Below are 17,608 nucleotides of genomic sequence, written 5' to 3' on the forward strand. Positions count from 1 at the left end.
TAACAACACGCATCCACAAATTCATTTCCCAGTTTTATGTAGCCACTTAAGAGCACTGATGCTTTCATCGCTGTTTCAGTTTTCCTTTACAGGAAAATTGCAGTGCTGAGAGACAACTGACCTTTCTAACATCCCTATGATGTATGACTTAAAATACATCAATCTAAGCCTGTTTGTGCCATCAGGCATCTTCCACTTTAATAGTACGAGGCTAGAATCAGCATTTCTGTACAGTCCATTTTAAAGGATCTCCAAAACACTCCATCCAGGTGGGCTTATGCTGCAGTTAGCCCTGCTGTGAGACAAAAAAGGCAAATGTTGGGATCCTTTCACACACAAGTGAAAACCATCTTGTCCTGAGGAGAGTGATGCAAGACAAGCCCCCCAGGAGGGTGATTTCAAGCAAGGAAATGAAGGCTTAGACCAGAAGTCACACGAGAGGCAGGTGGGGTGCATAACAGCACCATCCACAGGACCCTACTGAAACAGGGTCCTACCCCCACTGACCCCCACACCAGGGTCTTCATTTTAAATCTAATTGTGAGGAAGCAAACTCCTAAGCACCCAAACCAGTTCTCAGATATTGCTCTTTTCTGAAGGAATCTGCCGTTTAGTGATCTGATGATTTTTTTCACAGTCCCTGTGCAGTGCTAGACAAACAGCATGCAGCTCATTCTATGAAGCCACGCTGCTACACTGTTTTAGCAAACATACTTGAGTCTTCCTTGAGAAGTGCTAATCCCCTCTTGAATTGAACCAAACACCAATCAAAACAGGTTTTTTAGTTGACCAATTTCACCAAAAAGTCATTTTTAGCTAAAAAACAGCAAGCAGATTGCTTAGACAAGCTACAGTCTGGAAAATAAAAAGAAAACAACTGTGAAGCATAAAGAGGATTAAGATTGGCTGCAAACAGGGCCAAACTTTTAAACAGGTCCTGAGCAAAAAGCAGTTGCATTTCTCTGCAGCAGAGAAAAAACTGCATATCAAATACAAGACGTGCTTATTAATGACAGTTGCTGCTTAGCTATGCTCTCTGAAGTGTTTCCTTCCCCAACAGCAGCTCTTGCACAGCTTTGGCTATGGCAGCATTAGGAAGTAAGCAAGTCTGATGTACAGCATCCTACCCTGATACAGTCTCACACCTTTCAGGCTTCCATCACTTGCTTTGTTGCTCTCCTAACTAAAAATAACAACAAAACTGCAAACAATCCAAAGCTGCAAAGCATCCATGCACAGAGATCTGCAGCTCTGTAGGCAGAACCTGAGTGAATCTCAAGAGCCTGTTTCTCAAGTCACACACCACCAAAGAGTCCAGTGCACTAAAACAAGACTAGGAATATGCCAGGAGAATGTTTCTTATTCCATCCATTTAGCTTGCCAGTCGGTCAAGGCAGGTGCTTTAAAAGACACCTAAAAGGACAATGAATGAAAAGACAAATATTCCAGTACCAATTTGCTGTGAGGCTGCTACAAGCAGACAGGAGCCCAAGGGGAGAGCTACAAAGGGCAACACATGTTGTCAAGTTTGAAAAACCCACAGACTTGGTTTCTCATACAAACAGACTTCACCACTAAAACTCATCTCCAAATATAAAACCTACTTTGATTTATTGATGGCTCTTTCAGCTTCTTCTCCAGCTGTTTCATCCTTCCCATGGCAGCATTGTATTTGGCTGCAGTCTCCTTGTGAACCAACTCACTTCTTGTTTTGGTGTGTTCCGCCTCCATGACCTTCAAGAGGGAAAATACAGGTTGAGTGGCAAGACACAACGTCCCATTTCTTATCATTTTAATTAATAGCAACTTCATAAACTCTCCAATCATCTTATGTCAGGAAAGTGACAGAAAGAATTGTATAGAAAAGTATAGAATTAATTACTTTTCAATTAACTTATTTGAAAGTCCTGGAGCAGCAATGTTGTCAGATTTGCAAACACTTGTGTTAATTATGACAGAGGTGCTGCAGCTTCACACACAACTTCTCTCACAAGAAGTTCAAAAAGCCTCAAGTTTTTGGGATCAACCACATTTCTGCCTCAGTTTAGACAATATTCAGGAGCAGAGCAGCACTAACAGAAGTCACTCAGTTACATTAAAACCTCTCTTTTTTTCCCTGTTCCCTCCTGCTTCTCTCAGGTGAGCCTGCTTTCCCCAGCATGGAGCCAACAAGCTGCTCAGAGCCCAGCTGCACTCCCACCGCTCTGGAAAGGTCTAAAACCAACCACAGCAGTGGGAGGACTGAAATGCAGCTCAGCCTGAACCACCAGCCACCCAAAGAAAACAAGTGTCCAATGGTGCTCTTAAAACAGCTGATCAGCCTGAAATCACTGTCTCAACACTGAAAATGCACTGAGGTTGGGGCCCTGAGCTGATGCCCCAAGCCTTTGACCAGCCTGCTACCCAGGCAGGCAGATCAAAATCTGTCTGTAGTAGTCCCAGGCCCAGCACATCAGTTGCCCTCCAGGCCATCCTAGGCCTTCCCCAACTAGCCAGGCTCCTCCCCTGCACACAAGGTGGCAAATTCTTCAAGATATTATTTCTTCAAAGCTTTATAAACAAACACTCAATGCCTTGTGGTTAGGTAGCTCTTAGGACTCTACAAAAGCAACAGGGAAAGTAAATGTTCCTCCATTAACTGCTTTGCTGACATCCCATACTCACATTTTGCTTGTAAATCTGTCCAGGGAACATTCATTTTGCAAATTGGAGATGTCAGAGGTGTAAGTCAGAAAATATGGTTGGTTATGGGGTTTTTTTTTAATGCATTAGCAGTCAAAGATTCAGATAGGAAGGTAATAGATTTATTTAAAGGAAGAAAAGTGTGAGACCTCTCCATTGGCCTGGAAATGAGGAGAAAGTGTGCAGTTTTCTTACTCTCCTGTAGCTACGAAGGTTATCCATACAAAAAAATGGCAGGACTTGATTTTCCCCAGTAGTGATTTCCCAAATATCTCAGCTGTGAAACCAGCTACTCCAGAGCTTCAGGGAATTCACTCCAAGTGGCTTCCCACTACCAGAACATGCATCTGAGCCCCCAGATTCAGATGGAGAATATCTTGATTTTAAATAACCTCACCAACAAAGCTCTAATTTCTTGAAAATGTCACAGTACTCCAGACTAAACTAACAGAGAAAAGTACATAGTCAATTTTCACTTGGAGTTCTACTCCACTCAGGAAAAACTGGCACGTTTGTCCTTTGTGATGCCTAAATGAAAGCATGAAACTGCTACACACCAAAGCTGAACTGGGGTCACCATCAACTGGAAGCTCTTCCAGCTACAACTGGAGGCACGTTTTGCCCATCTGCATGTATCACTTATTATCACACAATGAAGTTGCTACAGAACTGTGAGAACGAAAGGTTTTCAAAGGTTCTTTTGATCAGACATTAATAATATGTTCAACTCCACCACTCAACTGTTTTATATACAAATAAGCATCCACTTTTTGAAAAAGGTAAAAAAAAAATTCTATCCAAATTCTATCCAACTCACAGCAAGCTCTCTCTCCTGCATTCTAAAAACAAGCTGCAGCTCCTTATCTTGAGCAACTGTTGAAAGAAAGGTTGATGCAATGATTTTCCCTAGTGAAGTTATATCAGACCAAGGCTGGTTTTAGCATGGCAGTGTCACAAATGAAAATGCAGTCTCCAAAGACTGCACAGAAGCTGGTTTGCCTTCTTTGCAGTGTGGCAAGAAAATGGCAATTTAAAAATGCTGGAAGTATAGAGTATCTGCAATTTGCCAATGCTCAATTAAATGTCAATCCTTAATATCCATTCTCGGGGCAAAATTAGCACTGACTTTGATATCTGGGATCAACCACACAGTAAGTACTACCAGCACCAGGTTTGTAAAACAGGTTAGGTGTACAGTACGGTGTTTGAATTTTCACAACTTTCATAACAAACACAACAGAAATGCTGAGCCCTGCAGAATTAGGATTTGATAATGGCATAGTAAACACCCAAACTATCTGACAAAATATGGAATTTGCTGCCAGCCATACATATACCCACATTCACTACCCTTTCCAGAAAAAAAAAGAAAAAAGTTTCTATACTTCATCCTTTTGAGAAATCAGTGATGTAAGGAAAACCATCTCTCCCCACTCCCTTGTTTCCTATGGGAATTCTCTTATCATGCTCACAATCCCCACATAAGTTTGCAGAGAGGGCAAAGACCATCCTGTCCCCTTTCCCAAGGACAGTGTCTCAAGTACATGTCCTATGCTAAGAACAACACTGGAAAGATTATGAAATATCTCGGAGGAGATCCATGAGCTGCCAAGATGCATTTAAGTGTTTCATTCAGAAGAAGTAGTAAAAAGATTATCCACTCCAAGAAAGCCAAACAGCCTTTAAAGAGAGAAGCTGTCTGTCCATCAGGGCAGGTAGACAGAAACCTCTGCATCTGGGAGGTCCAATGGAATACCAGCTAGGGAAAAAACATCCCACATCTCTTAAAAAGGCCTCAGTAAATGTCAGACAAATCTTGTGTGGAAAAGTTAGCACTTTTTATTAGAGCTTAGTAACATGGTCAAAGAAAAAGCAGTCTTGTATGGACTCAAACAGGCTTTTGGTTACATTTGCCAAATAAGCTGTTTTGCCTAATACAAGTCATCTGTGCTCCCAGCAATAAGCCTTGCCTTGTTGATGATCGTAGGCCATCACAGATGCAACAGCAACACTTAGAAAAAGGCAAAGATAAAGTTCAGGATGACACCTCTTCAATTTAAGACTGCTCAAGACACCTCCCTCCCCTTTACATTGTACATGTCATCTACACCCCTGGGGACAAGCAGGGGATGTAATTTCTACACAAAATACATCCAGAGTGGGTAAGCTTCTAGGATGCCCACATGTTCACTGGACATTTCTGTATCCCACATCTGTCCTTAATTACTTGATCACTTTTTCCAGGCAGAACTCATTCTCCCAGGCAGCACAGTCTACAGAATACAACTATTGAAAATCAAAAACAAACAAACAAAAAAACCAATCCATCCAAACAGGTATCAATCCATTCTTCCCTACCTTCTATTTCCAACTCTGATGTAGAATATATATTTTAATAAGTAAGTCTGCACAAGTAACTTTGTTCCACCAAAAGAGATCTGCATGAAGTCCAAACAAAATCTCAGTAACTACAGATGTAAAGAAAATATACCAATGAAATTAAGCAAAGCTGACCACCTAAGCCAGATAAGTACTCTGGACAATTGTTTCTTCCTCAAAAACATTTAAAATTATGGCTCTTGTAGAGGAAGGAATTAGAAACAAGAGGTAAGAGAGAATGCAAGATTAAATAAACCAGGAGGACAGAATCAACGTAGGATTGCATTTAACTTCTTCATTTCCAGGTGAAGTGACAGAGCAATTAGGACAGGAAAGGATGTAGATATTTTTGTTGTTTCTTTCACAGACTTTTTCTTTCTCCCCCTTCTTCTCCAAGTTTTTCTATCTGCAGGAAGTCTATCTCTCTCTCTCTACAACACAAAAGCACCACCACATTTCACACTGACAGATGGTACTTCATGCTGTAATATCAAAGGGAGCCTCACAAGCCAAATTAAACAAAGAGGGAGCATGCCTCCTCCCTCTTCACTCTCCCCTCATCCCTTCCTTTTTAAAAATGTCTCATGATCAAGAGCCAAAACATTTCTTCTCCCCACCAGAACTTATAAACTGAGCATATCCTCAGGAAAGAGTGCAAAAGCAGAACTTTTTAGGACTGCAGACTGCACTGGCAATTAGACATTAGCAATTTCTCTTGAAATTCATGAAGGATCTACCTTTCTGTTCCAGTTTATTTCAAACTTGAGGTAGCACATCAGTCATTTGTGAATGCTTTTCAACAGGAGTATAAAAGTCCACATCTTTCCTTTACCCCTCCAAAATTCTCTACCCTTTGGCCCATTTACAGCCCTGTTCTCTGCACCCAAATATTCTGCAGTATTATAATTCAAGGTACTAGCAGATACACACTTTCACTTCCTAAAAACATTTTCTCCAAATTTTACAAGCAAACTGTTCTTACGAAAAAAATGGTAAGTCAGTGGCTAACAGTGAGGGATACTTTTCTCCTCCAGGCAGCTTAAGGGCTCATCAAACCTGTCTATACTTGCAAGGTAGGTGACTACATTTCCTTTATAACCATCAGACAATTCCTCCCACCATGAACTTGCCTTCTCTCTGGTCACATGGATTGTTCTCCAGACACCAAAAACTTATTTATTGGACCTCCCTTGACTATAGGGGAAGTTTAGGCAAGTGACTGGGATGAACAAAGTAATGTTCCAGACACCTGAAACTGATGAACTAAATCACAGCCTAAGCATCATTACACTTATCTCAGCTCTGCAAAGAAACAGACATAGAGGGGAAAAAAAAACCCAAACCAAACCAAACCACCAAAATACACATCAAGTTAAGAGGTGAAGCAGGTAAAGGAGCTGCCGGACTTGCAGGATTGCATTAAAGCCCTGTGCTTCACTGTGGTCAACACACAGCCCAAGCACAAATATTTACAGGTATTAGCTGCATTTTTGAAGGCAGGCACCCAGCATGATCCCTATCAACATGACCAGGATGAATCCACCAAGCATTGTCAGTAGCTACCTCCTGCTCACTAGGTTTTCCCATCCCAGGTCTATTCCTCTAAGACTTTCAGGGAAAGAGTAAGGGCTGTAGAAGGACACGGGGATTTCCTTGAAATATCCAAGGAAAAGAGGAATCCATTTGAACACTCAAAGTTACTATCATTGCTTTCCTCACCCACTCCATCACAAATTGTCATTTGGCTAATACAGAGTTGCTGTCACTCTCCACCGGATCTCACAAGTTCAGCAGTAAGAAGCTCTAAGCAACTCCTCAGATGCTTCCAGTTTTCTCATTTACCTATTCTGAGAATCAAAAATTGTGTATGCATTCCTGGGCTTTGCTCATATTGAACAGGGATAACAGCTAGGGAAAATGACAGCTTCTGGTGTCCTGGCACACAGGCACTGCTAAAGCGGGGCTTCCTTCAAAAGAAACACAGAGGTTTCCAGATCTGCCTCATTTTACCTGATGGTAACAGAGACAGTAGCACAAAACAATGCCCTGGAGTTTGTCTTCTGCTTTTTAATACATACACACCAGTTTTTCTATCTCTCCTGAACACACAGTCAACATCCTTTTTGTTCCCTGTTTCTTCATCAGGCAGCTGGCTTTTACAAGTCATGCTGAAATAGAGGCTTTCTTGGAACTGAGAAGCTTCTGCAACAGAACAGAGCTACTGCATTGAGGACTGCAAGACAATAAGAACATTGTATGGCAAGCTATCATATCTGGGAGAGCAAATTCAGCTTCACTGGCATATTAAGGGAACTCCGACAGAACGAAGGTTTTTAACTTCCAATTTTGGTTCTTTTATGTTAAGAAAAACCTTCCAAAACCTTTTTTTTTTCTTTCTTTCTTTTTTTACAGGAAAAAAAGAGAGACATGGTAAATGATAGGAAAATTCTACTTGATAGTTGCTAAAATGAATACTGTCTTCGCTGCTAGATGGTGCATTTCTTCTGTAGATTTATAATGGTTTTATAAAGGAGGTAAAACCTTGTCTAAATTTGAAAGTTAATTGAGGATAGAGCACTGTGCAAGCTTAAAATGCAACACATTTTTTGAGCATTCTCTTCAAAAACGTATGTTTGAACATAGAAATGCCTTGTACAACTTACTCTATATTGAAAACAGCTTCTAGTGAAATTGGAACATGTCCCTGCTTTTCCAGAGTAAGAGTTTCCATCACACGTGTATTCAGGAATAGCCATCCTTGTGCAATTATTCCAGCAGAACTCCAAATGCAGATATGCTTCAAGACATTGTTTATCCTTATTATACAAACGTGTTGTTTTGTTTTCTTTTTTTCTTTAGAAACCTACTCTACTAGCTACTAGCACAGCCAGACAGAGAACTATAGCTGTCCTAGTAGCAGCCCAAGGCCCAGATCATTTTAACTTTATGCTTCACAATTTTCTATAGCTTCATTTCCTACACGTCATCTATCTGGATCAGTGCAAAAATTAGGTCTTTCAGAAACTTAAGCCTTATACACACAATATATATCAAAAAGACAGCTATATATGGGTTAAGTTTGTGTTACCCTCTGTGTAGCATGGTTGAGCATCTCCTGCCAGGCAGAGTCAAACTGGCGTTGGTCATCTTCCAGTAGCCTCTGCTCAGCAAGTGAAATGGTCTCTTTTGCAGCACGCAGCACTTCAGTGGCCCTCTGAAAATCCTGAGTTGCCCTCTGAGCTTCCAGCTGTGCCTGAAAAAAAAAAAAGAAGCTGTGATCAGAGACAAAGGAACCCTCACAGTCAACTTTTAGATCATCTACCACACTTATCCTGGGACTTTAAAAACACCACACCAGCATTACTGCTTCTCAATCTTTTACTGGAAGGGAAAATACTTCCTCACTGGAGTAAGTATTGCTAAGATGGTAGTTCCCACCCAACAGGTAACTTGGAAAGAACTGTCTCATGGTGGTCACAGTCAAAAAAAATGCACAGCTGATAGCTTGCAGGTAAGTCACCTTGACAAGAGATAAATAGCTTATGATGTAGGTCTAATCACTGAGAAACAAAACAAAAGAATATGCAATAGCAAACTTGGAGCTGGTCAAAAACACACTGAGAATGGCACTCCCTGTGTTTAGTCAGGGTAGATTTTAATCTGATGCACCATTTAAACACATTGAGGAAATGCTTTGGAACTATGCCATTACTGTAAAGTATAAGCAACTTTTCTGAGAAGGTGGCTGTTAATTCTTCGGGTGTTCTTTACTTTCCTATCGTTGGGACACAACTAGTGCAGCAAGTCTCCAGAACTCAGACATGGAGGTAACCAAGGCAATTTGCAATGCATGTAAAACAAAGATAAAGGCTCTTCTATGTCCTTTGGAAACTGCTGCTTCTTTTCAGCAAAGTAACACAAACTTTGAGCTTGAAGAAAACAATTTCAAGTGCCTGTGTGGAAGAAGGAGAGAGCCGAGACTTCTGGTGAAATACATGATTCTTGCTGTGAGCCCCAAGACTCCTCCAAAACAACATACAACACCCCCAGTGAAGCAAGCACAGCTTAGAAGCCATCTAATCAATGACCTGGGATCTCTTTTAGTCTGTATTCAAGAAAAAAAATTCTTTGAGACACTGCTTTTACAGACCACCTTCATCTCCCCTGAAAGCTTTAAAATGGCACTTGCAAGATTCAAATCCCACTCTGAACAGTCCTCAAGTAAAATGTTCACATCCCATCTCACAGGCTGGAGCCACCTCTGTTTACCACAGCTGAGTGTCAGCCCTTCAGGGTCCCTAATGCATCAGCAAGCCCTTGCCTATTGACACTTGAGCAGCCAGTAAAGCAGAAAATAATGGCATTCATACTGCAGGCTTCAGTAGAACCGTGGTGATGGAAGTCATCAAAGTGTTCAGCCCTCTGCACTTTAGTACAAGTAACAAGTCTTAAATGTTCAAAATAAGTGACTCTACAGCCAAGAAAGAATATCCATAAACAAATTATCAGTGTTGACTGTGTTTTGATTGTTGAGTTTAGGTTTTTTTGGTCTGTTTTTTTTTAATACAAGATGTCCTCTCCTTTTATACTTATCACTGAATGACTAGCAATTTTAACATTCAGGCTTTCAAACATGCAGGTTTCACATTGTTTTCCTTCATCAGAATTTTTTTCTTTCTGAAGCTTTTGTGTTTATTTGCTGCCCCCTAAACATATCAGCACTTCATTGCTCTAGAGCTCTTTTAAAGTTGACACACAAATACCCTGTTTAAACTCAAAAGTATCCAAACTTTTACCCAACTTACTTACTCTTTACCCAAACTTTTGTTTCATTGTATATTACATAAATTTCTATTTAAATAGTATTTTTGAACTGTTTTGCACTGAAACACCACCCTTCAAGTGGAAGCTTCACATTTAGTTAACTGAACATTCAGCACTGTGAAGACAGTTTTCATTTACACTTCAACGATTTTAAAAAATAAACTGGAATTACCCACTTTATACCTATGGGAAACAAATGTCTTTGACCAGACATGACTGACAGAACAAAATAATGAATAAAACCGTGCATGCCATGATATACATAGGAGTCTGAGGCTGAAAAGGGGAAAGATCAAGTGTTATGAATAAAGGAGGAGATTTTAGTGAGAAGAAATGGTGGTCATTTGAAAAGTGGCTAAAAAACCCAGATAAAAATCCAGGAAATAAATAAAACTGCATTTCTCCAGCAAGAAACTGGCTACACCTCCTTAACACCAGCTGCATCAAATGTCTTCACACTCAAGACTCCACATTTATTTGTAAAGGCAATGGAAACAACTCTTCCCTCTCTCCCTGTGGCAGGGGAGACAGACAAGTAATTTAAACACAAGTCTCAAAGGGAAATAAAGCACACTTAGGTTTCCCTCACAATGTCCTGAGATAGCAGCAAACTCTTCTAACTTCCTTCCCCCTATCACACAGAAAGGTTTTTCACCCCAAAGTAACCATGGAAAAATAAAAGTAATGTGTCAGAGGTCCTTCAGCTTTTAACTGGGGAGGGAAATCAAAATCATCACAATCAACATAGTAATTTCCTTCCAAACAAGGTCTGTGATGCGCTTCCTTCTGAAGTGGCTGCTGGTGTTCACAGGAGAGAAATTCAGTTTGCTGCTTTGAGGCAGCTTACACCACCCCATCCCTGCAGAGAGCCTTTGTGAAGAGTCAGGGCATTGAAGTGAAGTTGTAACTTTACTTTACAGGACTGCAAATCCCAAAGCACCACAAAGCCAATATTAGTGGGTGAACAGCATCCTGGTGTAAATGCATTGTTAATACAGTCTCTTAGAAAGTCTGAAAAAAAAAAAAAAAAAAGTGCCACATTACATCTCCTCACCACCCCTGTCACCTGTTTCAAATCTATTAACACATCTTACAAATTCAGAATAAGCCTGACCAAAGTGTATTTTATTCTAGCCACTTCCTAACCAAAAGTACAGTACCCACCAAGCACAGGAAAGCCATCTGATGATCTTTAAATAAGGCTCAACCTAAGCTTCCAACAAAGGACACAGGAAGAAGCCTGAATCTTAGTCCTCAAAATATCCTCTGCTGAATTCTCCAAATTTCTACAACTTTTTATTCCTTCCAGTCAGTTTGATCTATGCTTGTAAAGGAATGACACATAAATATAAGCCAAAGTTTCCGTAAAAAGTGTTTTAGATGAGATCTTTAAAAGTGAAATAAAATGCAAGACTTCAATAAGAGCCTGCAGCAAGTACTGCAGACCCATGCTGAGGATAGTGAGGAAGAGCAGCACTGATTTTCACAGAAGACCCACGGAGAGGGAGCCAGGTTTCCCAGTAACTTCCAGGCAATAAGAAGAAAGCCCAGCCCCTGTAAAGGCTTCAGCTCCACGGCTGCCCTGCTGCAGGAGCAGGCCTGCCCATGCAAGAACCAACTAACAAACCCAGGAACACAGACTGGAGACCCATTCCTAGCACAGGCAGAACCACACCAATGAGTAACTGCTTTTGAAACTCCAGCAAAACCAGATCCCAGGGGCAATGTGAGCACAGGAGAAGTATTCTCACCGTAACTGCATCAGCACTTGAAAGTTTCTGTTGGCACAGGTACCTGGGTCAGGGATCAACACATCTAAGACAGCAAAAAAGCCTGCAGAGCATTAGGAACTGAGTTACTAAATCCCCTTGCAAAACAGCATTTACCAGTAGCTTGCTGTACAAGTAGCTCTTCTGATGAAGTCTCTTAAGTACAGCTGGCTGCACAGCAGGAACATGTTCTTCATGATAAGAAAGCCAGGAGGTAAATTTACAATTCCACTTGACCTAAACTTGCACCTGGACTTGTAGGTCATTGAGAACTGAAGCTGTAAACAGGCAGGCCCTTTACTCTGGCCATGTTCAGCTCCATGGCCTGTAACTGTGTGGACAAATTGGAAAACTGAAACAAAACCATACTTCAATATTTTCTCCCAGATGTATTTGTTGAATACTACTTTGCATTGGCTACTTGGAAACACTGCTTTGGAACATGAAATACTTTTTGGTTTATGCAAAAGAGTTAGTCCAAATAGCTATTTAGCTTCAACAGTTGTCTGAAGCCAGTCTACAGTCTTTTATTTTAAGCAACTTACTGAAAGCCTTAGAAAGAAAAACCCCAGATGCTAAAGAATGATACATTAGTCATTAGAGAACAGGTCTGTGGTTTTGCCAATGCGAAAAGGATACTCAAACATTCTTTATTTAGTATAACTTACTCAATAATTAGCCTTCATTTAAAACTCCCTCCAGCACATACAAGTTGTTCTGCACCATCACAAAGAGATTGCTCTCATGCTCACAATCTCAAGCCTGCAGTTCACTCAGTTTGATGGAAGAGAAAGTAGCCATGTTATTTACCAGCTTTTCAAACTGCAGCGAACAGGAGCTCACATCTCTATCCAGCCTCCTGACATCATGTGTGAAAGACATTGTTTTAGACAGTGGCTGTTTCTCTTAAAAGACAAGAATTCAAATAAATGGCTGAAAACTAGATTATTTTGTTTTGAAGCACAACTGGTGTTCAAGTTGAGAGAGGTTTAGCTCTGGGGTAGCACAAGGGAAAATGTCTCAGTGGTGAGGACAAAAAAAAAAACATCTGAGGGAGGCTGGAGACAAGCAGCTTGTCAATTTTCTGCCTGTCACCCGTATCACTGGTGCTTGACAGAGCCTATCCAATGTAAAAGTGAGCATCTCTTTAAAGAGGTCAGAAGGAGCTAGGCCAGTGAAGCTCCTTACTGAAAATAAGAAAGTCTTCACTCTCTGTGAACTGGGGAACCTGTGCCCCAGCTCCCAATGTCACAGTGACATGGAGCTCGTTGTGTCTGATCATCAGTGCTTTCTGCCAGGAAACTCACCTGAATGTTTCACCATGCAGACCTGGCATAAAATACAAAGTGGGACCCCTTCAGAAATGCAGTTTAGCAGCCACACAGATCTCAACTAAGGAGAATGCCTCCGTCTCAGCAGTCTCTGTCACACATCACACATAGCACCAACTCCTTCTGCCACTGCATTCATCCCTCCTCTGCACCTCAATACCCTACAGGTGACCTGCTACAAACAAGCCTCCCACAACAGTAAATCTTTCTTCCATACAAGAGCCCTGCTCTGGCCACTCAGTCCCCTCCCTCTTTACCTCTCCTCACAGCCCAGAGCTTTCCCTTTTCCACTATCCATCCTCTGATCTATGCACTCCAGCTCATCTACCACTAATCCTCCTGGCTTCCATACACACAGCGCTGAACTTGCCAGCTAGCTCCCAAAAACTCCAAGGTGACACACAGCAGCAGCACTCACAAAAGCAAACAGAGCCCTGTGGTATAAAATACATCAACTTTTAAAATAAATGATGATGAAAAATCACAGGGGTGCCAACAGCGTTTGTAACTGCAACCTACTAATGCATTGCTGAAAGGATCTCAGTCCTGACAAATCCCTTTTGGGGTCATAAGAGGTGCACCCTCATGGGCAATCCTCCTGATACACAGGGCCTTGCACAGAAGGGAACCAGGCATAACAGCTGGATTATGTTAGCAAAGGATAGTCATGAAAACAAAAACACTAGCCCATGGCAAGCTTATAGAAGAAAGCAAACCCAGGAACTTTCATCCTTCTGGAATTGTCAGCAGCATACAGAGATTTTCAGGCCAGCACAGACACAGCTGCTTACCCACTTTCAAAGCATAAAACCCTGTAGTCTTTAATTATGAAATATAGTTTTCTCTTTTGATCACCTGGCTTTTATTGCCCAACTCCCCCTTTGAAGTCAAAGCCTGTGCCCAGCTGACCTAATAGATAATTTTTTCCCACCCTACAATACACAGCTTGAATCTTCTGCATTAACATCAACCAAGACACAAGCTCTTCTCCCTCACTTCAACTAATCTCCAATTTTTGGCTCTGCCTACCTAGTTATATGGGCCTGCACAATATCACTGACACCAAAGCACGGTACAACACAGCTATAGCATTCCTCTGAGGTTAGCTGACATCTAATATACTTTGGTCTACACTGCCCAGTCTCTGACCCATAAACACATGTGCACACAGCTAACAGCCAAGCCAGGCTGCCAGAAACAGATGCAGAGGGTACATTTTGTGGGACCAAGCCTGCTACAGAATTTCTCCTCTTAGCCAGCCTTCCTTACCAGAGGACCAGTCCACAGGTGCTGGGGAATTCATGGGAAGGGCATCACCAACACGACCAGCAAATTTCCCAGATGAAAAGGCAGTCAGCAAAGATCAGTTACTTTCATAGAATCATAGAATTGTAAAATGTCAGGGTTGGAAGGCACCTCAGATCATCTAGTCCAACCACTCTAATATTATTGTTTATGTGAGATGTCTCAGCATCCTGTCAAGCTGAGACTTAAAAATTTCCAAAGTGGGGGAAATCCACCACTTCCCCTGGGAGACCGTTGCAGTGCCTGAGTGTCCTCACAGGGAAAATTTTTCCTCTTGTGTTCAATCGGAATCTTCCTGTATTTACAAAAGTGGCTTCTCATTTATCCAGGTCAGTCTCTCAACCCACACTGCCAAGGTCTTCACACCCATTTCATGTCAGCTTCTCTGCATTACAGAATGCAGAAACAGAATGCACAGACAATCCCTGTTTGAAAAAATCACTGTAAGCTGGAGCATGAGGGGGGAACACAGCTACTGCTCAGAACAAGGCACGGGCACATTAAATACTGGCCCAAGGCCTTTGCTCTAGAAGGACTTGTTCGTTACTCTGAAACCAATGTCTCTCTCACTTATTAATCTTTAAAACAATAGTTTAATTGCTGCTAGCAAGCACGTACTTGCTTACTATTAAATAGGTAATGATTAACTGTGCTCCAATCACACTTTTCAGAAAGGAGGAATTTTCAGACGTTTCTATTCTGGTCCCTCTCATTTGTATACCAACATCCCACGGTTCATTTGCTGTGCAAAGCACAAGAGGGAACATATTTTAAAACAGGAACTTTCTTCCATCAGATGCTCACCAGAGTTGCTGTAGCATCTCCTCTCTTCAAGAATCTCTCTGATCATGGTGACTGCACCACAGCATCCTGCACAAGCTTCTGGCAGGGATGAGGATAGCAGGATCACCACTCTTTGACCATGGCATATCTGTCTTGCCCATCACTGTATGGGGTTCAATAATTCAGAAGCCTTAAAGGTGAAGGCAGTTAATTGCTCACTGCAGCATTCAGAGTAAGTAGCCACCAAGTGCTGCTATTCTGACTCCAGTTTTCCTCAACCTGTTTCAGTGCAGCATGCAAGGAGCAGCCTGAATGTCAACACAAGGGCCCATAATGCTCAACATTCTACCAACAATCTTGATATTGGCACAGCTGCACCTCCAGCAAATATGCAGATGACACTAAGTTAGAGGTGGTGGTTGAAAAGACAAATTGCAGAACCTGAACCCAGATGGACCTTGTGAAACTTGTCTGGGCCAAAGGAATCCATGATCAGCACAGATGGGAAGACCATCGCTGCCAAAAAGGACACAAAAGTCACAACAGGTGTCAGGCTGAAAAAGCTGAGAAGATGCACTCTTGTTGTGAATAAGGCAAACCATGTCCTAGGCTGCATTAGGAGAACCATGGCTGGCCAGTCAAGAGAAATTATTCCTCCCCAGTCAGTGCTGGTGAGGTTGCATACCGAATACTGCACACAGGCCCTTGACAAAAGATGTCAAGACAACAGTGTCCAGAGGCCTATGATGATTTCTTAGAAGGAGTGCTGAGGGATGTGGGCTTTTTTACGCTAGCAAAAAGGAGACTAAAGAGTAATCTCTTTAGCTGACAGTTAAAATTTGAAGGGGAGCTGCAGAGATGACAAGAGTTAAACAAATACCTCTCAGCAGTAATGGATGATACAAAATGAAGCAACAGCCACAGACAGCAGCTTAGAAGTTCAGGTTACACATCTTAAAAAATATTTCTTGCCAGGACAGCACTGTGACCCACAGAGAGGTTACAAATCTCCATCTCTGAAGGTTTTCAAGACTTGGCAAAGCCACGGTTAATGCAATCCAGAAATTGTGATGGTTCTGCTTTGAGCAGGAGGCTGAGATCAGATGACAGCCAGAGGTCTTGTATAACCAGCATTCTAACAAATACCATCATTTTTTTTAATTACAGTTTCTCAAAAAATAAAGAATATAGTTGCAAAACATTTGCAGTGATGCTGAATGTTCTCCTAGATTTTCAGATCCATGCATGCATTTATTTTCTTGAATAATCAGATATGAATAACAGTGGTGCAGCTGAGGGGTGGGCTTTTTGCTTTCCTTTTTTAAGGTCCATGGCATTCTTTTCTCCTCTCCCTATAGACTAAAAACTCCAAATCAAACCAGAACTGAGATGTAGTTAAAAAACAACAAAACAAAAACAAAAAACCAGAAAACCCTTCTTGCTATAGGCTGTGTACAGATGCTTATAAACAACTTATAAAATGCAAAGCCTCGAGAGTGACCTCATTTTGGCAGATCTCTGAGGCTTTGTGAGGTATTTATTGATCTGTGATGATTGTTTGCATTACTGACAGAAAATACAGTCCCTCAAGAGTCTGAAGCACACTCAAATTCTTTAACCTGTTCATTGAACATCTATAAAATTGGGCATGGCATAAAATTTTGTTTTTTAAAAGCAGATTTGAAGAATTTTATTCGGGTGGAGAAAGTGAAAATAAGCCTTGCTAGGGCTTTCTGAAGAACAAACCATTTTATCCCTGATGCATAACTAATGAAATTCCTGTGGACTATGATAACCAGATGTCTCTCAGTCTCTGCTTTTGATAGGTGTCTTGTTCTTGTGTTTTACTTTTTGGTCTCATCTATGCATCTACCCCTCCTCTTCCAACAGGTTAGTTGTCATAGAACTGACCTGGCTCCTGGCTCTGTTTTATTTTCCCCAGGAACCTGTAGTCTATTAAAAGGCTCAGGAAATAAGAGCAGATATAGAAAGCGTGTTCTGAGAAACACTGAGCTGTGCTAAAGTTAGTTGGTGTGTATAACTCCCTTAACACAGGATCACAAGCCACATTCCAAGAGACAAGAAATTCAAGGCACAACAAGCAGCTCACTTCATTAGCTACTTCTGTTACCAGCATACCTACAATTTGCCTCCTCAGAACCAGATTCCCAGCTCCCTTCTTTAAGAGCTATGGAAGGAAATGAGACAGAAAATATCTAAACATACCATTTCCTTAACACTGATAAGATCAATCCTGGAGCGGACTGAACAATTAGCTGACAGCCCTTCCCTCTTCTCTGGTGTCTTCTATTTAGGCTTTACACTAGGATCTTGTGAAATGTGGGTAAGATACACACTCTGATCCCATCAGCACCACTGTGTACTTGGTCCTTTGAAACCTACTGGTCTCCTTGCTGTTTTTAAGTGATCTAGCTCATTGCCTAGTAGTAGTATGGAGGCGATGGCCACTTGGGCACAAAGATTGTGCCTTTTTCACCCCCTCTACTAATTTTTCATGAGGTTGGCATGAGACGC

The 17,608-nt window shown here is 41.5% G+C and overlaps 1 protein-coding gene across 1 annotated transcript in view; it reads right to left on the reverse strand.

Annotated features, from left to right (window-relative positions):
* SH3BP5 (SH3 domain binding protein 5) overlaps positions 1-17,608 on the reverse strand; it is a 47,908-nt gene that overhangs the window by 6,813 nt on the left and 23,487 nt on the right. The window contains 2 exon segments of the mRNA XM_030445144.1: positions 1,601-1,734; positions 8,150-8,314. Of these exon segments, the coding sequence (XP_030301004.1) occupies positions 1,601-1,734; positions 8,150-8,314 (299 nt within the window).

This window comes from Calypte anna, chromosome 2, assembly GCF_003957555.1.
Source record: "Calypte anna isolate BGI_N300 chromosome 2, bCalAnn1_v1.p, whole genome shotgun sequence".
Taxonomy (NCBI): Eukaryota; Metazoa; Chordata; class Aves; order Apodiformes; family Trochilidae; genus Calypte; species Calypte anna.